The sequence below is a fragment of the Protopterus annectens genome, chromosome 1.part0 (assembly GCF_019279795.1).
Source record: "Protopterus annectens isolate FY-2018-M chromosome 1.part0, PAN1.0, whole genome shotgun sequence".
In the NCBI taxonomy this organism is placed as follows: domain Eukaryota; kingdom Metazoa; phylum Chordata; order Ceratodontiformes; family Protopteridae; genus Protopterus; species Protopterus annectens.
Window position 1 is genome coordinate 1,347,936,561 of NC_056725.1, and position 24,881 is coordinate 1,347,961,441.

Here is a 24,881-nt window from a genome sequence, read left to right on the forward strand (position 1 = left end):
CATTACAGAGTACAACACCCCTTTTGGTATGTACCTCACAAGACATCTACAACAACTGGAAAGGCTGCAGAAATACCTTATAAAAACAGGATTACTGGCCTCAAACAGATGCCCTATGCAGACAGTCTCAAAAAACTCCAGTTTCACTCCGTTGCATATCGCCTACTCAGAGGCCATCTCTGCCTAGCACCAAGCTAGACTTACCATACTCTGGAACAAACTACCTATTTCAAACAAAGCTCCTCATTAGCACTCTTCAAGAAAAATCTTGATGATTGGATGGGAAATAGAAATTCACCCCGGGGATCACCTCTGTGGCTCTGCTCAACAGGGGCACAGGAAAATAATTTTCTTGGGTGCCAAAAGCCAGGGTACCTTTTTGGCTAGGCTTATATAGGCTGTAGGGCCAATAGCATAGTACCTTCCTATGAACCTATAACCCCCAGCTTTCAATCATCTACAAACTTTGTCAGTCATAAACGTGCAGCATTTACTTTCACTTCAGAGAAACAGATGCCAAAAAGGAGCAGACCCAGTATCAAGCTCTAGGCGAGTCCCCTACCCTAGCGACTGGCCTCTTGGTGGAGGCGGCCTCACCTATTTTGATCTCCTGGGTCCTATCAGTGAGCCAGATGGCGATCCAGCAGATGAGAAAAGGGTTTACACCTAATTTAGTGAGTTTGTCTATAATGCCCGAGTGGGATATTGTTTTAAAAGCCTTAGTTAGGTTGAAGTAAATTGCGTGCACAGTCTTGCTCTCATGCAGTGCTTTGGTGACCCTCTCAAAGAAGTCCACCAGATTTAATAGGCATGACCTTCCTTTAGCAAAGCTGAACTGTGACAGATCCAGCATTTGAAGATTACCTACATCTTTGTTTATCATGTCCATGATTATTCTTTCCATGACCTTACATATATGGCTAGTCAGACTTATAGGTCCACAGTTACCCAAACAGGTGGTTGGACTTCCTTTGTGCAGAGGAATGACTGTAGCCATCTTCCATTCCTTGGGCACAAAACCTGAACACAAACTCCAGATGAAAAAGGATTCAAGTGGACCAGACAGGTCATGTTTCATGCTATTTAGTAGGCATCCCAGGATGTTATCGAGGCTTACTGATGCAGTGTTTCTGGACTTTTCACGTGCATTGATGACCTGTTCCCTACTAATGGTTGGGAGGATTGTGGTATATGGCATTTCCTTTACACCATATTGGAGAGTGGAGGGGAGAACTTGGGCTAAACCTGTCAGCCAAAAGATTGGCAATGGCCTCCGGTTCAGTATAGGTGCTGCCATTTAAAATGAGTTCTGTGCATTGTTGTATATTTCCCTTGATGTTACAGACAGAGCTGTGGATAGCTTTGTGGTTGCCCTTTGCCTTTGATAAATTAATTAACTCTTTTAGCTACCTGTTTAGATTGGTCAGGGGAGCATTTAGTATGTTGGGTTTTGTTCCACCTATGCTTGGCCAAGATTTTTTTTTCTTTTGTTGTATAAACAATTGATATTGTGATTCTACCAAGGTGGCTTGTTTTTTGAGTTTGTCTTATTCTTAATACAAGTGGGCACAGCTTGCTGTATACAGCTATCAATATGACTGTACTGGGATTTTGTAAACAGCTCAGCATATGCTATGGTGTTCAGGAGTACTTGGAATTTAGCCAAGACGTCACTTAGAGATAAGTTAGCCTTGGAATAGTCCCTAAAAGTTTTTGGTTTTGCTGGGTCCCTTGATTTAATTTTATTTCAAGCACTACTGCCTAATGGTCAGATCTGGTAAGCGAGGACATTACATTGGAGAGCAATGTTCCTCACCCAAGGTTCAAGAGTACAAGGTCAAGGATGTTTGTATCCCTGAAGTTTAGGAATTACTAGGCTTGTGCATTAAAACTGGCATAGGATTCCCAATCTACAGAAGGGTAATTGAGATCCTCCATGAAGATCATATTGGGTTGAACAGTGAGGGACTCTAGAACACTAATAAAGGTAGTAAGGATTTCCTGGGACATAGAAGGGGACCTATAATTTGCAAGGTTATGCCTCAAGACCCTGTTTAGAGTGAATTGCACATGCTTGAGTTCCAGTGGGTCATACACTTAAAAAAAACTTCACATCCATATTTGTTAAATGAAGACTGAGACTCCTCCACCTTTAGTTCCCCCTCCTGTCTCGCAGCTGGTCTAAAGGTGTGAAAGACATTATACTTTTGCACTGCTCTGGTTACTCTCTGTGATTTTAAACCACATCTTTGTTACTACACAGATGTCTAGTCTCCAGGAAGAGGAAGGCATCCAAGGAGTGGAGTTGCTTGTTAAGACTTCTAACATTGAGCAGTAACCACCTTCAGATATTCCTTCATAGGTTCAGTTAAGTCGGGAGGGCAATGTGATAACTATACCCCAGCACATGTGTTGGTACAAACATATCCCTTCCTGTGTGGTTATGAAAAAATGAAATATCTAGGAGTACGGATCAAAAAAGATGTACATCAAGCAGCCAATGATATGCAGGGAGAGAGACCAGGAAAATTAGGTGAGAGAAAATGTTGCATATGGAAAGGAAGGACAGGTACTCCGAAAACCATGTCCTATAAGGAACTGTAAAACAAGCCTTCAGAGATTGGTCTAGAAAAGTTACCCCAAAAGGGACAAAGATAACAGAGAATGGAAAAAAGATACCCACCTGGCAGCTAAGACATGGAATAGATTCAGATTAGAACTAAAATCCTGAAGAATGTTTGTAGAAAGCAGTAATGTGTTGAAACGGGAGGAAGCTAAAAGATATACATCTTAAAATAACAAACAATCTATGATTATTTTTCTCTCTCTGTAATTACTTAACTAAAGAAAGAAGGGGAAAACAGACTAAAGTTGGCTAATCATCTTCTAATGACAGGAAATGAAAGATCCACAAAAAAAAATTAGATCACATAAGATAAATGCAAAGCAGTTGAAAGGCACTCAATGAGAAGCGAATGGAACAGGGGATTAAATAGGAAAATAATAATGGACACTGGTATGGCCGGATCAGAGATATTCTACAAAATCTCTGAAATTTAAAGTTTTATGCATAGAAATGTCTTCATAGGCACTTTTACACACATAATAAGCTACATAAAATGTTCCATCAGGTTAACATCTGCTGGCTATGTGCTACAGAGGAGATGGCTAAATGGGAAGGAACATATTTTTGGGCTTGTACAGAATTTAAGAATTTTAAAGGGGGCTTATAATGGATACTTGCAAGCTTACTGGGAAAGAAATTTGACTTTAGAAAGGTGGTAATGTTATTAAAATGAGTTCCTAGAATGTGCCAAGAACAGAGTTTAGATGTCACAGGACATTAGTAACCCTGATAATGCTAGTGGCAAAACAAAAAATTACTATAAACTAGAAATCTAAAAAATAAACCTGAAATAAAAGTAGTAATAAAAGATTGTTTTCAATAAATGTCACTTTATTCCATCATATACACAACATTTTGAGATATACAAGAACAAATAACTCTCTTTTAAGATCTTTTTATAGTCAGTTCTATGCCAAAATGTACAGGAAAGTACAATTTTCCCATAAGGATGTCAAATTGCACAGATAGAGATAGAGAAAGATTTTAATTGGCTACAGGACAAATGCTACAAGATAATGCAGAGCAGTTCATATTTGCAGACAACTAGACACTTATTGTAGTACCTAGCAGCCATGTTTCAAGCTAAAAATGCCACATTCCACAAATGATTAAAACACAAGTTACACAAGGACTAATGATTCAAATGGAATAACATTAAATGTGATAAAAGCTGCAATTTTAAACAGGAGTTTTCCAGTTCTACAGGGAGGAAAGAACTGCAGTTTAGAATATATAAAAGGGAAAACAAGACCCTCTTGTGAAAGTCACGGCTCCAAATGCAGACTTTGAGAAAATGTTCCAATGTGATTTTATGTTGAATAGTACCATGTGCAGTGCTCTGTAATAATACACGATGTGTACATAAATGTGGATGCGAAATTACGTGAATGTGGACTATGATCCAATTAGTATGGTACGTGTCTGTGAAACAAAGTCAGTCTCTGTCCACAGCATCTTGACAAATTCAAAGAGTGCAAAAAAAGAAATTAACAACAACAGTAATGTAATACTTTCTGGTGGTAGAGAAGATTGACACTATTTGCTGTTAATGAGCTGCATCATGGGGTCCAGAGTTTGACTTAGTCAGCCTCTGTTTTACACTGTGCGACTCTGAGCAAGTCACTTAGCAAAAGGATGATTTTGACATATAAGTCCCTGTGGATCAATGTCCTACCCTCAGTTAACAATACTAATAAAATAAAAAGTAAAAGGTTGCGTGGGGTTTCTCTTCTCGTGAGAATGTGTAAATGTGATGTCTACTATGGACTTTTTGTATATTTAAAAAGATTACTTTCAAATCCAGGCCTTGCAGTCTCATGGACACACACTTTGCACCAGAATTCATTTAACAAAAATACAATTATATCACTGAAAAAAGCAATTTGTATAAAAACGAGTTAGCTTCTGGTTCTTCAACCCTCTCCTTTACCAGCAGTAGCAACTACTCCTGACCCCCTTAATAAGAACTCCTGATTCAACATCACCACTCTGTTTTTTCCCCTTACTGGTATCTCCAAAGTATGCATTCCCATTATTTTAAAAATAATATTGTGTTCTCTTTTTAGCTGCCATATTAACTGAACCACGATTTTCAGCATGTCTCTGTAATCCAGTCCTTCTACAGCCCGTGTCATCTTGATTTCATTCCTGTGCATAGTCTCCAGCAACCCTTTTGTCTGCCTTTGGAGAAGAAAAAACTGCTCCACATGAGGCCTCTCCCAAAACCCCATGAAAAGGAATGACCACTTTTGCATCCTTCTAGGTACTTGTTATACAGCTTTACAGCTTTACATTTTATTTCTCGTGGTGCCACGCTACCACAGCGCCCAAAAACAAATAAAGATGGTATTAAAGGATTTTCAGGTAAAGCACATCATCTGAATCTAAAGTGTCAAAGGGAACAAATTATGATAGCACAAAACAAACACTAAAACAATCACCTTCTGAGAAGCTGGCAACATCTGTTTTAAATTATGTCCCCCCACCACAAAACAAACACCAAAACAATCACCTTCCGAGAAGCTGGCAACATCTGTTTTAAATTATGTCCCCCCACCACAAAACAAACACTAAAACAATCACCTTCCGAGAAGCTGGCAACATCTGTTTTAAATTATGTCCCCCACCACAAAACAAACACTAAAACAATCACCTTCTGAGAAGCTGGCAACATCTGTTTTAAATTATGTCCCCCACCACAAAACAAACACTAAAACAATCACCTTCTGAGAAGCTGGCAACATCTGTTTTAAATTATGTCCCCCCACCACACTGTTGGTGTGCATCTAGGAAGCTTGCTTTGAACACTATGCTTGGCAGCAGTCTTAAGTCAAGTTACTGTATCAAATCCCTATGCATATCCAGCACACACTCCAAACCTTGCAAAATACAACCTGTAAATTTAGAAAGATAAGAGGTCACATCATTGTTTCACCATTAACTGAAAACCGATTGACTACCCATTACCTACAAAGTAACTCCCCACATTTACAATAAACTTTGATTAATGTTGTTCCTTAGACAGCTTGAATCAGTGAGACAGTGCTCAAGACCACTCAGATCACCTGTCCTGTAGTTATTTATTGCTGTCTCACACTGCAAATGCCTTCTTCATAGTATGTCCAACAGTATGGAACTCTCTCCCTAGTGATTTCAGATACTGCTTCCTCCTTGCAGCTCAAACTCTTCCTACAGAAAAAGGCAAAATTTTGTTGTACAGGTGTTTTGACTTAATGGGGTCACCTTTCTCAACATGTTCCTGCAGGTACACGTCTAATGAAGCTTTCAGTGGTGTCCCTGGCAACTTTCTAAAATGCAACTTGGATAACATTTTTGTATAAAACATGCATACTGTTCATATGCATTTTTTACACCTCAATGTATCTAGGTCACAAATGAAAGGAAGGAGGCCTTGAGGTCCAGCTCACAGACCTTTAAATAAATAGAATCTTAAGAATCCAGTTTGCTGGGTCTATTTTTAAATTTTATGTATGCTTCCACTACATAAATCATGTGTGTGCCTGCAAAATTTAATTTTAATCAAGTTTAAAATCAGTATGAATACATTTAGAAAGCTCGATTTTAGATTAAGTAATTTACTACACTAACTGCATTTCCTGTTTATTGCTCAAATTAGCTACTGTAACTTTGATATAAAACAATCCAGTAAAACCGGAGTCAAGTTATGCCACCAACAAAATGAGCACTAGAATAAAAGACAAGTTATGCCACAAACCCATTACCCAGTTAACAAATTCTATGCTCATTTAACACTAGCACCATATAACACCTACCCCATCAAGCAGTTCAACATCTAATTTTGGTCATACATGCTATTATCCACCTTGTTGCAATCTCCTTACCATCGTCATGGAGAATTTACTGAGAACTTTACTGAAACAACATGGCTTCTCAGTATCACACATTCGAATGCTCAAGTAAATGAAATGACAGTACTGACATCATACACATAGAACAAGCAGGCTTTTCACTTAAACTTTGTTTTTCAAATTGTTTGTTTTAATAAGTAATACAGCAAAATGCACAGTATTAACATTTTCGACAAATGCTCTTATGCGGTCATAAACTACTGCAAGAAGAAAAAAAGAAGTTATGTCTTACAATAACGTTCCATCTGTGTTGTAGATCTTTGTTCATTCATTACTATTATTAGTACTTCGGTTCCATCCTCAGAACCGATATGGCCGTTTCCAAGCTCACGCCAGACAAAAACTCTCAGCCAAGACCTACTCATGATGCCCCTCTCCTAGCTACTCCAGATAGAGTTTGCCCGCCCCTATATAATAGACGCAGTAATAGAAAAAAAATAGTAGAAAGCTCTGTCTGAGCAAATACCCTAACCAGGAGTTCCTAAAGTCCACCAGGAGTCCAGGCAGGGGGAATGAGGGCAGGAAGTAATGAATGAACAAAGATCTACAACACAGATGGAACGTTATGGTAAGACAACTTTATCTAATGTTGTAAATCTTTGTTCATTAATTACTATTAGGACAGAGTCCCCAGCTACTTGAGTCCTGGATGGCCCTAAGGAAGGATATTCCTAAGCACCACAGAACCAAAAGATGCTCGATTTAGTCCTGTCCAAATAACAACGAAGCTGCCAATGCACAGCAAGGGTGTGCAAAAGGTACGCCCCGCTATTAGAATGCTAAGGGAAGAAAACCGGCAGGTGAATAGATTGGTTAATGGAAAATCCAGAAATGACCTTGGGCAAGAAAGAAGGGTCAGTATGAAGGGACACCCTATCCATGTGGAAGATCAAATAAGGTCTCAACACTCAAGGCCTGCAGCTCAGATACTCTTCTCGCTGAGGTAAGTGCTACTAGAAATAAGGCTTTCCATGACAAAAATTTTTAAATCACATGAATCAAAGGGCTCAAAAGGAGGACCTGTGAGAGATTGAAGTACCAAAGTCAAGTCCCAAGGTTCTACGGGAGGCTTGACCAGAGGTTTAACATGTAATACTCCTCTCAAAATGTCTTGCATAGGCAGTGTGACATAATGGAAGAATTATCAAGTTCATTATGAAAATTGGCGATAGCTGCTAAATGTACAGTGAATGTTGATGCTGAGGCTCCTGCATGTAAAAGAGTAGTCAGGTACTGTAGGATCTTTTGAATAGGCATAGAGAAAGGGTCTAAATTCTGATCTTTGGCCCAAATAGAGAACAGAGTCCATTTACTAGAATAAACTTTACTGGTGGAAGGTTTGTGTGAAGCCAGAAGAATTTCATGAACAGGAGAGGGGATGTCATGCAGCCTGGCAATCACTGGGAAGTGGAGGAAATAAGCTGTGAGCTTGAGACTGTGGGGGTTTGGATGAATCTGTTCCTGTGGATGAGATAACGGGTCTTGGGAATGATCCAGGATCCACAGGTGTCTTCGGTGTTAGATTCCTCCGGGGAATCAAGGTGCTTCCTCTTGCACCATTTCTTCCAGGGTGGCTCCCCAGTGGGATCTTCTGAGGAGGACTCCGGAGAAGGGGTTCCCTTCAAAGGGGGTTCTTGCCACTCCCATGCCCGGGATCCTGAAATAGAGGGTTGGGAGAGGTGCATGCTGGGGGGGGGGGGGGTTCTGATACTGATGTCACTGGTGCTGACTGCGAGCCTTTGGAGTGAAGGACCCTCTCCTTCACCTGGACAGCAGGCCCACCCGAGGAGGGATGGGTGCCCGGAACCGGGAAGGACAACCTCAGAACTGGGGTCACACCCCACCCTGAGGAGCCCACCTCCAGGTGAGGAGCTCCGACAGGACTGGAAGCCGGAGCCGGGATGGTGCCAAAGCAGGTACATTCATTGGACCCAATGTCGGATCCAAGGACGGCACTGAAGTCAGTGGTGCCGAGGTTGGAACTGAAATAGGGGGTGAATATCATGGATGGCACAGAGGGAGAAGGTACAGAACCTGGTGCCGAAGATGTCTGCACCAAGGGCGCCGGCGAAGCAGAGAGCCTACTCTGTTCTGTAACAGACGTAGATGCAGGAACCGAGTGACTCCTGTTTTTCCTTATATTTTTGGAGGGGGTGAGACCTCTGACCCAGACAGAGCCTCCGAAAATGGTGTCTTGATTAAACCTTTTAAAATAAGCTTATTTTTACATTCTGCTAGTGTACAATTACTAAAACTAGCACAAATGTCACAGTCAGCTTTAATATGATCCATGCCCAAACAGAAGACACAACAAGCATGTGTATCAGAGGGAGGCATCTTACGCCCACACTTGTCACACTGCTTAAACCCCAACTTAGCTTTGTCTGACATAGTATGGCAACAAGGCTACCCTATAGAAAAAAACAAAATAAGGGAGAGAAAAAGGTGAGAGAATACCAGAGATGGTATTTAAAAAATACCACAAGTGGTAAGGAAGGGCCTGTCAAAGGCAGGAGAGAGGGACAGTACCAATAATGGCAGAAAATAAATTATCAAGGTAAAGGGTAGGGAATAGAATTAGGTTATAGGCAACAGTGAGAAAAAGGCTAAATTGACTAAAAAATAAACAATTTTGAAGAGAAACCATCTTAAAAATGACAATTTTCTAGTTAGCTTTGAGAGAGATGGCCAGCACGTCTGACTAGGAACACGGCAAACGAGATCTGGAGTAACGGCATTATGGGTAGGTCTTAGCTGAGTTTTTGGCTGGTGCGAGCATTGAACGGCCATAACGGTTCCGAGGACGGAACCGAAGACCTAATAGTAATTAATGAACAAAGATTTACAACATCAGATGCACAGTTATGAACCTGGGAAAAGTTATCAACCACAAAGTACTGGAGTTCAGGTCAAGGAAAAATTTCAATAACAAATGGTAGAACTATCCAAATCAAATCGTATATAGTGATAACTTGAAACAAAGTGTCTGAAGTATGGCCATTAAGTTGACAACTAAAGAATATTAGCAATAATTCAACTACACATTTATTAATGCAATTAGTATTAGACGAATCCTATTTTCTGTATCTTGCAATATACCTACTGATGTTCTTACATTTACTGCTGCAGTATTCTTAACCAATGGGATTCCCTGCTGTGGAAGCCTGAACATCCAGCCAGTCTACCAAAGACTACTTGTTACTTTTAAAAGTTATGCAGAACATTACCCAACTGCTCCTCGCGTACCACAGGGCATAAAGAAGACGTTCAGACCTACCATAATCAGAACTTCTTTGCTTCCAGTTTGAACATACCTTTTTACTGTCGGTCTGTGTACCTGCACCCGTTTTCTGTCAGATGAATGCATTTTTGGTCTGCAGTGACTACCTACACCCGTTCGGTGAGTTCTACTGCAGTTGCAGATAAAGTGTCCTGTTGGGGATTTTCTTTTTTCCTTACTTTTTTTGTACTCCTTGGTGTTAATGTCATCCAGGAAGGGTAAATGCTAATGTGGCAGACAGATTCCCCATAAAGACCACCACAATAAGTGCCTTTTTTGTCTACCAGCTTTTCATGACCATGCGTGTTGTTCTATTTGTCACGCATCATTCATTTCGAAAACCTTTCGCAGTTGACTTTCTTCCCTTTCCATGTATCTTGAGAACTAACATCTTAAGCTTCTCACCAACGATACAATGGAAAGAATCTCCTGCCCCAAGGGTCAGCTATTAGGGAAGAAGAAGGTGAAAAAAGTATGACCGGAATCTTCGGCTGTCCAGCCTCTGCCAGGTACTTCTCCCAAGGCTGTTACAAACTCGGAGGCTCTCCAAGCTGTGTTGTCAGATTTCTCTGACTGAACACGGTCAGAGGCTGGTGAGGGTCTGGCTGGCAGCATGTCCGAAGAAGCTTTGCAGGCATCCATCTCGGGCATTCAGGGGGAACCATAGCTGATTTTTTTTCCAAGGGGCCTAGGGGAGTTCCTCAGTTTTTAGTTGGGGAAGCAGTTCCTTCTATGGTTCTCAACTGCTGTCCTGGGTCTGAGCTTTTTGGAGGATTAAAATTAAATGTTTCTTCTGCTCCTAGGGATCCACAAAGTGAGTGGCAGGCCTTCACTCAGGGGCTGCTTACTGCTTTAATGTCTTTAAAGCCTCCTCAAAGGGTTTCGGTTCCTTCTCCTCCTTGGTCCTCTACTCCTCCTGAAGGGCCTAGAGATCAGGATTCTTCTGAAGAGAAGTCAGATTCAGATAATGAATCCCTGACTTATTCTACTCAAATTCCTTTTTCTTTAGACTATGGATCAGAGGAGGAGAAATCTATTAGTCCAGATGTTCCTTTTCAGGAAATTTGGTTTGGGGACACACACTACGATGATGGATTTTTTTTAAGTGAGGTTATGTTCAGGTCTCTGAAATCCATGAGGTAATATGAGTTACTGTAGTTGGAATCCCCTAAACCTGCAGCTATTCCTCCTGTTTTGGCTGCTTTGCTGGATGCTTTTTCTGATGTCTCTCATATGCCCGATTCTCTGCCCCCTGCTCCCAAGAAGCCAGACAGGTTTTATAGGGTGCCTGAGGATTGTTCTTTCCTATATAAATGTCCTACTGTGGACCGCTCTGTAGTGTCTGTAGTCTCTGATAAGCCATCTCAATTGCTTCCTTTGCCCAAGCCTTCTGACAAGAATATCAGAACTATGGAAAGGTTGGGTAAGAAAGTTTACACTTCTGCTACCCTAGCTTTTAGGGCTATTAATTATCAAACCCATATGTCTAGGTATGTGTTGGCTCTTCTTTCTCAGGATTGTCAACTTATTTCTGATTTTCCAGACTCTGTGGGTAAAACTTATGTTCTTTCCTCGCTAGAGGCTTCCTCTCAAGTAATTTGTCATTCTATTAAATGTAGCTATGATGCAGCAGATGCCCCTTCTAGGGCTGCTGTTTTTGGTTCAGTGATGAGGAGGTATTCTTAACTTACACTTCAACACATACCTGATAATATTAAAGCTAGGTTGTTGGATGCTCCTTTGGATTCTAAACTTTTGTTTGGGGAAGCTGCTGCCGGTTGGTTTAAGTCGCCTTTGTTTGTAGGCAATCCTGCCCTTTTAATAAAGGTAGGAAGAGTGGCAAACAGGCTCCTCCTGCTAAGGTTACTCAGTTTTCAGGGACTCCAAAGATTTACTTTCTGGACAAACCAGATGCTGTATGACTATTCATCTCTTCCCAGCCACATTCATCTTTCTTTTCATGCTTGGCTTTAGATTACTCAGGATTCGTGGGTTCTGTCGATTATTCGACAGGAGTACTTCATGGTGTGGAAATCCCATCCTCTTTTATGGGCATTCTTCTGCCCTTCAGGAACAACTTCCCTTTTTCCTCAGAGATTCTTCAAAATCTCGACTCCGAGTACTACTCAAGAGGTGCCGGTGTCCCAAAGTGGAAAAGAGTTCTACTCCAGACCGTTTCTAGTGCCGAGGAAAGAGGGCACTTTGAGACCTATTCTAGAACTTTCTCATCTAAACACTTTTCTAAAAGTGCCTTCCTTTTGGATGTTGTCCCTTCAGATTCTGGTTTCCACTCTTGCTCACTCTGGCCTATATGGTGTCTCTGGATCTCAAGGATGCTCATCTCCATATTCTGATCCACCCTCTTTTCATGAAGTTTTTGATTTTTCCTCTGTTGCTTCCTGGCATTTTCAGTTCTCTGCTTTGCCTTTTTGTCTTCCTACTGCCCCACAGGTGTTCACCAAATGCCTTGTCCAGTGATTGCTTTTTGCAGACTTCATGAGATCCAAATTATTTCCTTACTTAGATGATCTGTTGATTCAGGTGCTCTCTCTCCAGAGAACATTAAAAAAAAAACACTTAATTTTGTCATTTCCCTTCTTCACAGCCTGGGGTTCACTATATATTTCAAAAAACTTTCTCCGAATCCTTCTCAGGATCATATTGTTCTGAGTTGCAGGATTCAGACAGTGTCAATGCTTGCATCCCTGACCCCTCCAAAGACCTTAACTCTCATTTCATTTTTTCACACTCTTCTTCCTCTGGCTTCTATTACCACCAGGGAGTTTCTGAGAGCTCTAGGTTTCATGGCATCCACCATTCTGATGCTCCCTCTGGCCAAACTTCACATGAGAAAGTTTCAGTGGTTTCTGAAGCTAGTGTGGCTCCAACAGGCACATCCTCTAGAGACTTTGTAGTTCCTCTTGTTCCTCTTCTTCAATGTCTTAGACAGAAACTTCACTGGTGGATTCAGCAGTTGTCTCTGAATCTAGGGATCCCTTTTCAACCCCCAGTTCCCTCCCAGAAACTGTTCACAGACACTTCAGATATGGGATGGGGGTGATATTTGGCTCCCTAAAAGTACAGGGGATGTGGTTGTCTCATCAGCAAAAGGAGCACATCAATGTCAAACAGATGAGGGCTCTTCAGGCCTTTCATCCTCCTCTCTCCAGGGCCTCTCGAGGTGTTCAAAGACAACACCACAGTAATGTGATTTCTTATTTTCTTTGCCGGTTGTCACTTCTGGTATGAGATCTTGCTGTCAAGTATCAAGTGACTCTTCAGGCAGTTTATATCCCTTCCAGTCAGAACACTATGGCAGACACTCTGAGCAGGTTCTTTCTCAGTCCTACGAATGGTTGCTACACAGGGATGTGTTCCTGGACATTATCCACCAGTGAAGTACTCCTCAAGTGGATCTTTTTGCTTCCCCTCTAAACAAACAACTTCCTCTGTTTTGTGCCAAAGTCCCAGGTCCTTTGGTGTGGAAGGTGGATGCCCTCATCTTTTTGGAAGGGGATGTTTCTTTAGGCATCCCCCCCCCCTCATTCCAAAAGTCCTGTTCAAGATTTAACAGGATGCTACCAAAATCCTGTTGGTGACTCCCTTTTGGCCACAACAGCACTGGTTGCCCCTGGCTAGATGCAGAAGTAGAGGGAATCACCAAAAGTTACCTCACAGGGTAGATCTACTCACAACAAGACAAAGGATCTCTCATCCATCTGCACCTGTCCATGCTTCAAATGACACTGTGGACAACAAGATTTTGATTCCTCACAAACATCTTTTCTGAGGATGTGCTGCAAGTCCTGCAGGAGGACAGGAAACCTACTTATCCAAATGGAAGAGGTGTTCTATTTAATGTCTGTCTCATAACCTGGACCCACTTAATGATGTTCCTTTGGTTTGCTCTTATTTGTGAGATGCTCAATGCTGGTTTGGCCTATTCTTCTGTTGAGGCCCACTTATCAGCTATCGCTGATTGTCTACCTTTTTCTCCTCCTTTGGCTTCTAGATTTGAGGTGAAAATTTCTTAAAGGCATCTTTAATATTAGACCTCCCAGGAAGCCTGTTCCTCCTCCCTGGGATCTTAACTGTTTTGGAGAAGTTGACTCAGGCTCCTTTTGAGGCTGCTGCTACAGTTTCCTTGCTACATTGTTCCTGGAAGACTGTTCTTTTGTTAGCGCTTATTTCTGCCAGATGGGTGTCTAAGTTGCAAGCCCTTATGGCTTGTCTTCCTTTTTTGATCTTTCATGAGGATAGGGTGTCCTTGCTCACTAACCCTTCTTTTATGCCTAAGGTGATTAATGAGCTCTCATTGAATCAGCCTATTAATTTGCCTACTTTTTCCCCTGTCCACAATCTGACAGTGAGAGGGTGCTGCGTACTTTGGACGTGCATAAGCAACTCAGGGTATACTGGATAAGATTGAGGTTATTAGAAAATCTGATCAGTTATCGGTTTCCTTTCATCTTACATCTTTGGGACTTGCTATATCCAAGCAAACTATTTCTTCTTGGACTTCTACAGCTATTTCCTTCTGTTACACTTTTCATGGCAAGAGCCTTTCTTCTTCAGTTAAGGCTCGTTCTACTAGGAGCTGTGGCTTCTTCTATAGCTTTTTCAAGGGCTTAGATGCTAATTCTATTCTAGAAGCAGCTACCTGGACTTCTGTGCATACCTTTACCAAGCACTAAATGTTGGATGGTATCTCTACAGCTGGTTTTGCTAGTACCATTCTTCCTGGCTTTTTAGGGGGCTCTTATGTGCCTTCCCTCTCCCAAGTTTCCTCTTTAGCGTTGGCACTCTCCCATCTGTTAAGAATAATGCAGCAGTGAATACAAGGACATAGTACAGTTGTGTAAAATCTTACCATAATGGTAGATGTCCTTACCTTCATTGCTGCAGTATTTGCTCCCTCTCTCCCCCTAGTTTTTTGCCTTCCTGGATGTACAAGACTGTGCTCCTACTGGGGCATTCATTTCGGATTATGGTAGGCCTGAACGTCTCCTTTATGCTCTACTCTATGCAAGGAGCTTTTGGATGACGTTTGACATAACTTTTAAAAGCAACAAGTAGTCTTTGGCAGACTGGCCAGACATTTGGGCTTCCACAGCAGGGAATCCCATCTGTTAAGAATAATGCAGCAATGAAGGCAAGGACATCTACAGTCATGCTAGAAGTTTACAAAACTGTACCTTCACCTGTCACATTAACAAGATGAGGAGTAAATAGCTTATCATGCCGATCATACACCACACTGCAAGGCATCTATGAAACGAAAAGGTTAAGTTTGTTAATAGGAAACTTGCCCTAGTCCCTGTGCTCGTGTATACCTTCCCAATTATTAATGACACTGATGACTATGGTAGGCCTGAATGTCACCTTTATGCTCATAACTCTCAATTATTTCCTCTTGTGGAGAGATGCAGATATATAAAAAGTGAGCAGAGTGGGAGGTAATACCATTATTTTGCAACCACAGAATGAAATAAAACTAGTAGACCTATCTATTATAGGTATAATACTTGTATAGATTAAGACATACGTTACTGTAGATCTGATCAGTAGAACATTCAGTTCAGTTCAACTTTATTTCATTAAAACTGGAAAGACATGCCTTTCAACGGTCCTGAGTTTCACCTCATATTATAGCTCAGTTCCTCATAAAATTTGTGGGGTTTTTTTAGCAAATCGCTTTGGAATAAAGTCACTAAGTAATGGCACACATTTGAGTTTCAAACTTCATATCACAGGTTCATAGGTTGGTACTAGGCTATCCGCCCTAGGGCCTATATAAGCCAAGCCATAACAATTCCCTGGCTATTTCTTCCTACAATATTTACTTCCCTGGACCCCTGTCTAGCAGGGCGACTGACATAATCCCCGGGGTGAATTTCCTATCTCCCATCCAATCAGGGTTCCTTTTGAAAAGAGCCAAAGAGGCACTCTGCTTGACATGTATAGGCAGTCTATTTTAGAGTCTGGGGAGTCTCTGGGTCAGGAACCTATCCCTCCAGCAAGTTTTGTTCATTGTGATAACAAGGTATAGATCTCGGCAGCATGTGGCTCTGGGGGATTGGGATTTCTTTAAGTGCAGCATGTCCAACAGCTCTGGGTTCGACATGGCCTTGTATGTTAAGCAGAGATTGCTTCTCAGTAGACGATATGCGACAGCATATAGCTGGAGTTTTTTTTAAGATGGTCAGCATAGGGCATCTACTTTAGGCCTGTGATTCTTTTAGTGAGGTATTTCTGTGGCCTTTCCAATTGTTACAGATGCCTTGAGAGGTACATACCAAACAGGGAGTTGTATTCTATAATGGGTCTAATGAGGGATGAGTACAGTGGGACAATGACCTCCTTTTTTCTGGACGAAAAGCCCTTCGTGATAAGGTGTGCCACACAGAAGGATTTCCTGACTGTTGTGGCGATGTGGTTATCGAAGGTGAGACCACTGTCCACCTGTGTTCCAAGTCTCTTATCACACTTTCAGTGTTTATAGTGTACTGTCACCTATATGGTAATTCATGGGTACAGGTTTTTTTTCCCAAAGGGGATAACTATACATTTCTTGGCATTGAGCTTGAGCCCATGGCTCCGTCACAAAGCATCTGTTTCTGTAAGACCCTTTTGTAGAATATGCACATCATTTGGGGAATCAATAATGGCTCCCAGTTTGCAGTCATCTGCAAACTTTGTTAGTCAAAAGTCCCTTAGAGTTGGCCTGTACTTCAGAGAAGTAGATGTCATACAAGTGCGGTCCCAGGACTGAACCCTGAGGTACTCCACTTATCTGGAGCTTGATTTGGAGTCGGCTACTTTTACAGTGTGGGTTCTGTCAGTAAGCCAGTTGGCAACCCATCGAGTGACGTACGGATTAATGCCCAGCTTAGTAAGTTTATCTAGGATTCCAGATTGGGGGATGGTGTTGAAGGCCTTGGCAAGGTCCAGACATGCTGTGTGGACCGCCTTACCCACGTCCACAGCTTTGAAGACTGATTCAAAAAAGTCGGTCAGGTTCAGGAGACAAGATCGGCCCTTCACGAATGGGTGGGGTCCAGTGTTTGAAGGTTGCCAATGTCTTGGTTTATAAGTTCCAGGATAATACGTTCCATGGCCTTGCAGATCAGGCTCGTCAGACTGATGGGGTGGTAGTTCCCAGGATCCAAGGTGGATCCCCCCTTGTGGAGTGGGATAAGTACAGCTGTGCGCCACTCAGTAGACATGAAGTCTGAGGTGAGGCTATGATTAAACATGACATTTAGGTGAGGTGCCAGTTCATTTTTGTAGTTCATGTAGTACACAGCCTGTGATGTTGTGTGGTCCCATGGATGCTGTATTCCTAGCTTTGGAGAGTGCGGTTTTACCTGTGTGGCCGTTATTACCGGAATTTGGCAATCTTTCAGTACTGAGATGGGCCCTTTAGGGGGTGAAGCTGGCACTAAACTGATCTGCCAGGATATTGGCAATATCCTTTGGATCAGTATATTTAATGCCATTCTGTTGTAGCTCGGAGCAGATCGGAGCATTGCCATTTAGATTCTTGACACAGATATAGAATGCCTTGTGGTTGTCTTTGGAATCTTTGGCAATTTAATTTTCGTAACCTGTTTAGAGGATTTTATGAGGGATCACAGCTTCTTACTGAGGCTGGTAAGGAAGTATTTTGCATCCTGCGATTTTACTCTTTTCTGCAACAGTTTCTTCCTTTTGTTGTAAAGTTTGTTTATGGCAGGGGACCACCAGATTGGCTCCCTTTTTTTAAGAGGAGAGATTCTTGGTTCTATTTGGGATGCCACGATTCATGCACAAGTGGATGTGCTCGTACAGTGCCTTAGTGTAGGATTCAGCAGTCGAACTTTCAGTTCCCGTCTGCATGGGTGTCATGAAGTTTGTCACTTCTGACTCGAGTAGCATGAAGTTGGCTTTGGAGAAGTTTTTTTTACGGAGGTTTCCTTACTGGGGGGTGGGGGAGGGATGTGGATGTCAAGGGTGATTAGCTTATGGTCAGACCTGACCAACGAGGGGGTGACCATAGGTGTGGAGCATCTATTTCCCATGTTGGTAATGACCAGGTCTAGAATATTGGAGCCCCTGGTGGGACTATGGATTAGTTGATCCAGGGCATTGGAATTTATGAATTCCAAGAACCGTTGGGCAAAGGTGTTGGTACACAAGTAGTTTTCCCAGTTAAAGACAGGGTAGTCGAAATCACCCAGTATTAGGGTGTTTGGTTGTATCTTAATATTTTCCAGTATGTTTAGAAAGGTGTAGTGAGAATCTTGAGGCATGGTGGGGGGATGTGTAGCAAGCTACAATTTGGATTGCAGTCTTACCTAGCGTTAGTTGCACCTGGAGAATTTCAAACGCATTGTGTTAAGCAACTAGCCTGGTGGTGTGAATATCCTTGGTGAATATGGACACTCCTCCACCTTTAGTGTTTCAGTCCTGGTTTGGTGGCCGAAAATTGTGGTAAGAGTTGTAGCCTGGTATCGCAGGGGTGCTCTCTGGAGCCTTGATCCAGGTCTCAGTTACTGCACAGATATCTATGTTCTCCATTTTTAGGAGTGCCTCGAGAGAGTGCATTTTGAGGTTTAGACTTCTAGCTCTGAGTAGCATTACCTTCAGATTTTACATGCTTGTACCAGTTACAGTTTTGGTTTTGTCCTTCAAACTTTGCCTTAAAAAGACACTATAAGGGTGGCAAGAGCCTTAGCCAGTAACCTGAATCCCAGGGGCGGCATGTGCATAAGAAAACAAAAATAGCCAGCAACCATACCTGTCTGGTAGTTGGGCTTACTACCCTCTACCTAGTTATGTGTTTTATATTAGAAAACTTCTTGTATTCCACCATTTCTGCTGGCTATTTTTGTTTTCTTATGCGCTGACTTCAAAGCCGAGCAGTTGCCATACGTGCACCATGTTGTTTCCTGCGACAGGTGCAGATAATCTCTGGCAAAGCATCGCAGTCTGTCAATCATGTCGTCCCAGGCAGACAGATACTGGATCCCTTTGAATGACACCAGAAGCTTAGCCAATTGTTGAAGTCAATCATTTTGTCCTTATACTGTGGTATCATTCTGGGCGAAGGCAGAATGCTACTCAGGGCTAGGGTCATACCTGCCTGGGCCACATGAGCCGAGAGCTCTTCTATGTCTCTTTTCATATAGTCCAGGAAGGTAGGTCTCATGTCATTCACTCCAACATGGACAATAACAGTCATTTTTGTAATTGTTGTGGAGTGACTTGAATGCATGCGTTATGTGGCGGACCCTGCCACCCGACAGGCAGCTGACTGTAATTTTCTCCTTGTTCAGCCTGGTGAGTGGGACATCAGTGTGCCTGACTATACAGTCACCTATGACTAAAGTGCTGGGTACGTTGTCTTGCCTTAGGGGCTGTTGTTGGGTGGGACACTGGTGTTGTAAGCTGTGTGACACTGTGGTTGTGATTGGTGTTGGTTTGCGTTTCAGCTTTGGAGGTCCTTGTTGCTTGGGCAGGTTACTGTTAAGGGCCTCTGCATAGGAGGGCTTAGTGTTGCTATACGAGTGTGTTGGTGGTGTGGGTTTAGAAGGGCTAGGTGTTGCTTGAGGTGTAGTGCGGGTGTTAACCTTCTCCTCTTCACTGTCTAGCACAATCTTGGACAGAGAGAGCTTTGCTTCCAGCTTGTCTATGCAAATGCATCTCTCGCAGATTGTAGTGTTGTGTGGTAGGAAGAGAGGGTTGTCTGTGTACATGAGGCAATTGCTGCATTACCCCAGTATGCCCGGATTCCCCAGGAGGACAGGAGAAATCACCGGAAGCTGACCCTTGTACTTTACAAAAAAAGCACCAAACCAGACATGTCCAAGAGCTGTTTTCCCTTACCTTAGCAAGGTACTTTGCAATTATAGGCTGTTTAGTACCTACAATTAATTTCTCCTTATTAATGAGGAGAGTTGAGTGCCTGTATCAGTTTAAGGCTTCCTAGTGCTTTCCAGCAGGCTTAAAGCAGGCGTTAGTCACAGGGATGTTTAAAGGTAAGATGAAAAAAATGGTTTATCCTAAACACTGCAGTGTGCGCTAAAGGAGTTAGATGTGAAAGTAGGTAACTTAAGTTTTACCAGTCTAAAAAGTTAAGTTTTAGTGGAGAGTCAGTATTTTTAAAACAACAAGATAGAATGAAAAAGAGTGATCACGTTTGTATTCTGGTACTATGGAATACAGTAGGATGGCCAATAAATTTAAATAGTTGAAGGGGAGTGATTTCACAATATGATAATTTTGCGCTTACTCACACAAGCCAGTAAAAGCAGAGGAAATGAGATATATGGTCAAATTAACATAAGGGGCAGGCAACTAGAAAGCCAGTGGTGTTTAAGAACACAACAATAACGGGGTGGGGGGAAAAAATTCTGCCCGACTCATAGGAGACAGAGCTGTGGTCTCTCTTAAAGTTTTAATATGCAGTTAAAAGCAGAATACAAGTAAAACACAAAGTAAAGAAAACAAATCACAGTATTCAAAATAGAAAAAGGCAGTAAAGTAATACAAAATACCACAAATAAAAAGCAAACTAACCTTCCCCTCACAGCAAAGTGTAGCAGTCTTGGTGAGCCTTTCCAGTAAATATCCTTAGAAAATGGGCGCTAACACAAATCACGTTATTCTAGCAAAATTTACTCCGGGTATCACTTCTGTGTCACTGTTAGATGCACAGTATACTAACCTCGAAAAAGGGCATAGCAAAATTCATTGTAAAATGGATGGCGAAAGCCAAACACACTCTGGCTAAGCTTGTAAATGCCATAGGGCAGATAGAAAGTTCATAGGTTCATACTAGGCTAAGTGTATAAGAGCAATACTTAAAACCTGTCCTTATTTTTGGATCTTTGTCACCCCGTTATTTTACACTTTGTCTTGATTTTTCTGCGCCAAAAGGTTGAAAAGTAGAAAACTGCATTCATCAATAAACCTTTTTCATAGGAACAATGTTAATCTTTAAGTTCTAAAACTAACCTCCTACTACAATAATCAAACTTCTGGAAAAAAAAACCTAACCCACTCCACCAAGCCAGAGCGCTCTCAACATATGTCTTCAACTTCTTGGTGTTTCCATTCCTTCCTTCCTTACAAGCTTTTCATTTAAAATCCTAACCAACTGTGTTCAACTCTCCAATTGGCAAAACTGTCTAAGCAAGAAAAGGCACTCACTTTCACAGCCACTTCCGGCGCTGCATTCAAAACCAAAGGCAACGACCTGATGCCACTAGGCAATGGCTTTAAATGAATAAGACTTTCATCTTTTGCAACATTGTCTCTGTCCTGAAGCTGATTATCATCCGACTCAGAATCGGAACCATAAGAAGCGAGAGCCGCTATAGCAGCAGACATGTTGGTCCGACCTCTATAAATATCCGGGTGAAGTAAGTTCTAACAGGAAGATAAACACAGGTGTGGAACTTTACTTTCTGCTCAGTGGAAACGTTCCGTTTCTACCAAAACCATCGTTAACATTTTAAACAGCTAATTTCCTGTTTTCAATTGCACACTATTTAGTAGGGAGTAAATCATGCTTCCTCACCTACTTACCACAATCCGACCCATAACTGAATATCTTACCATTTCGCCATTTAGTGTCTACATGCTTGTTGCGTTACTTTGTCTCACACAAACGTATTGTATAGTCAGCGAATATGCCAACTGCTGTACGGCATTTTTATGTGGAATATGTAACACGCAACTCTGGCAAAATATGAGTGTCCCTGTCAACTGTCTCTAATGTTTAGGGACGGTCCTTATTCTGCCACAACTCTTACTCTGTTCCCTCCGATACCTGTTTTATTGAGAAGAGATGTTGATCACAGGATACAGCTAGCAACTACTGGCAATCCCAAAAAGTCATGTTCATCATACCTCTCAGTTGTCCATGGTACATGATTTTTACTCATATTTTAGCTCTGTCCCTCAGTTTCTCATAAAACGCACGACTTTTGGTGAAAAGGTGGTGAATTACATTTAATAAATAACGACATTAGAGTAATATAATTTTACTTTAGAAAAGGTGTATTGATTCATATTCTGTACTGTCAATGTCTCATGCTAATAGCACTTATATTGTAAAATTGCCCTTGATTATTTCAGTATTTTTGATTCGTTGAGAGCTCTGCCCCGTTTCGATCACCTTTCTACATTAACACACAGCTACTCAAAAGAATGAGTCGTAATTTGGAGTCTTTCTCTAATTTGGTACTTTATTCTCTATCTTGACGGTGAAAGGTTGACAGCTACGCAAGGGATATAAAGCAGCTACAGCATTATGTACAAACATAAGACTTTAAATACGAAGGTGAGATTGTGCACGACTCACTACAGTCAATTTCTTCCAGGTTTACTAGCGCAAGACTACTCTCATGCACAACAACAGGCGAACACCAGCTGTCAACGGGGCAAGACGGCGACGTCACAGCTGGAAAACGTGCTTTTCAATAGAGGGGGAGAAGTTGGACTGTACCACCCCCTCCCGCGTACACGTGCACACATTACACTTTTTTTCAGTTATTGTAGCATATAATATTGGTACTTCTCGTTTAGAAATAGTGCTAACACACGTTAGAATACCCTACGCAAAGAGACTACTATGCTTCTCCTATCGGCTGTTGTGCTCCACTCCTCAGGCTTGGTGCTATGACTCCGCCCTCAAGCGACCCTCCCTCTCTCCATCCCTGCTTGTCTCCCTCCCTCTTTCGCTTGCTTTATCCCTTGTCTCGTTGTTATTGAAAAAGAGATCAGTAACAACAGGCGAAGAAAAGAACCGGGTATTTAAACTTCGAGCACTCCCGGGAGGGAGGGGTTCGATGCTGCTGGCAAGGTGGAATACATAAACGGGTTACAGCAGTCAAATTGTAAGAGCTATCTCAAGTAAGTCTCTGTTGCAGGATTTATAAGCACCCCGATATTTCCATTGTAACACGTTTTGTTTAAATTATTTTTTCTTCTAAATTCCAACTTGTTTGGGTATCACACCTGCAGATATCAATGTATTAAACTGCTGTTTGTGGTCCCTATATAAAAGGAATATAAAGTTGTTTTTTGTAGGCATTGTGTTTTGCCGGCTTTTAGATCTTGAAAGGTTTTGAAGGTGTGACGTCACGTTGCACAGTACAGTAATCCACTTTTATTTGAAAGTGCTTTCTTGGTGTGATGGGTATCTGATTTGTGCCTTTGAAGTTGTTTTGTACTAAGCAGAGTGTAAGCGATCCTTCCGAAAAAGAAGAAAACAAAACACTAGACAGTTAACAGTATAGATACAATTATCTGTATAATCGAGGGCGTGTGTTTTTTGCAGATTCGATGCGAATAAAAGAATCGGTTCTCCGTACGTTTCAGAGCACTTTCATTTATAAAGGGTATTTCATTAAAACTTGCAAAAATTGTACAGCAGTAATTCAGTTTCAAGGCGTTTTTCCTTCTGTGAATTCTGATTTCGTTGTGTTTCTGATTTCAGGTGTTATATGTGTGTACCATTATATGAAGACCCGTCTCTCTGAACTGACTGGAGAGAATGCGCCTAGTATTCATGGCTAGTGGTGCACATTGCTTTGCAAGCTTTAGCTTCTTCAAACCGAGGTGTTTGCGTTGCATGCACTTGCACACCTGTGCTGGACTGGACACCGATGTGCGGCACGATCTGAGCTGCAGATTTGTAATGCGGATTTGTACGGTTAACATTCAATAATCCTGCGTTTTCATTGAAGAGTAGTGTTTTATTTTATTCATTTTGGCTAACACTTTTGAAATCGGTGCCGTCTGCTACTTCAGTTACTGTGGGTGGATTTATGTTTGTCTCTTGCTGTGCTGCTCCCAGCTGCAGGTTTATGAAAAAGTAGCTCTAACACCAAAGGGTGGGATAAAACACAATTTAGTTGTTACTGCACGCACACTGAGGGAAGCACAAACGACTTTTACTATCCCGTTTTTAAATGGGCTGCTGGATGAGAACTGAACTCTGGATCATGTTTCATAAATGCGTGTGTGTTTTTTTTTTGGGGGGGGGGTAGCAGTAGTGTATAGGAATTGCATTTACCTGCGCTGATTAGGTTTTGCTTAGCTTGGGGAGAAAATGCATTGATTGGTTTTTGCACGCTTATTTGAAGCTGCACATGTATAAATAATTTATTGGACTGCTTAGAAGGGATTAATTATGTTAACACAACCACCACCACCACCACCACCCATCTAGCCTTCGGACAAACACACCCTTATTTGTGAGCTAGTATGAAGGAGCGTGGAAAAATAGTACCTCAGGTGGAACAGTGTGGTTTTAGAAGCAACTAAGCTATTTACTGCTCTCAGAGACGATTCTCAGCAGAATCAGGGACAGATCCAGACATAATTAGCGACAGTCTTTTAAAATATTAGTACTGTTAACTTGAAGCATGAACCGAATAAGAGATATGGATTAATATACATTTTCTGAAGTAAAAGAAGTATATAATTCTAATTATTGTCCTTATTTATTAAATGGAACTCAATGCATTTTTTCCAAAAGTCACCCGTTTTAGGAGGGATTAAGAGGGCCAAAGCTAACATTTGAGTCAGAATCAGAGACAGTTGAGAAGTATGATGTAGGGTTGCCACATTGTTACATGGCCAAAGTGAGACATTTTTTTTATATAGAAACATGAGAGATTGCAGGACAGCCGCTATCCATAGCCAGTGCAAAGAAGGTTTTGATTTCACTTTGTAGGGTTGCCACATTGTTACATGGCCAAAGTGAGACATTTTTTTTATATAGAAACATGAGAGATTGCAGGACAGCCGCTATCCATAGCCAGTGCAAAGAAGGTTTTGATTTCACTTTGTTTTGTAAAAATAAAAGCTGGCCCTTGTACTATTTGAATTGTTTCAATTGTTTTATATAGAATTAATGTGTTTTAGATCTAAAATAATTTTTTTTTTTGCAGAAGAAACAGCATTTTTTTAATCTTTTGGGCATTTGTCATTTTTCATGTTTTTCAGCAGGATGTAACTGTTGAAATGGGGACTGCCATGTGTAAACCAGGGCAAGTGATAACTATGTCTTGCTATTTTTATGGTGTAAAGG

General features: G+C 41.6%; 2 protein-coding genes across 3 annotated transcripts in view; one reads left to right on the top strand and one right to left on the bottom strand.

The window, feature by feature from the left end:
• CDC40 (cell division cycle 40) overlaps window positions 1-22,109 on the bottom strand; it is a 1,050,785-nt gene extending 1,028,676 nt beyond the window's left edge. The window contains exon 1 of one of the 2 annotated variants that reach the window (XM_044066713.1): window positions 20,990-22,109. In XM_044066713.1, the coding sequence (XP_043922648.1) occupies window positions 20,990-21,169 (180 nt within the window). In that variant the 5' untranslated portion in view covers window positions 21,170-22,109. The remainder of the gene's footprint in view (window positions 1-20,989) is intronic. The other variant, XR_006364212.1, reaches the window with a different exon arrangement.
• A 56-nt stretch (window positions 22,110-22,165) lies between these two features.
• Window positions 22,166-24,881, top strand: part of WASF1 (WASP family member 1) — a 1,915,084-nt gene continuing 1,912,368 nt past the window's right edge. The window contains exon 1 of the mRNA XM_044066725.1: window positions 22,166-22,696. The gene's annotated coding sequence lies outside the window, so the exon portion shown is untranslated. The remainder of the gene's footprint in view (window positions 22,697-24,881) is intronic.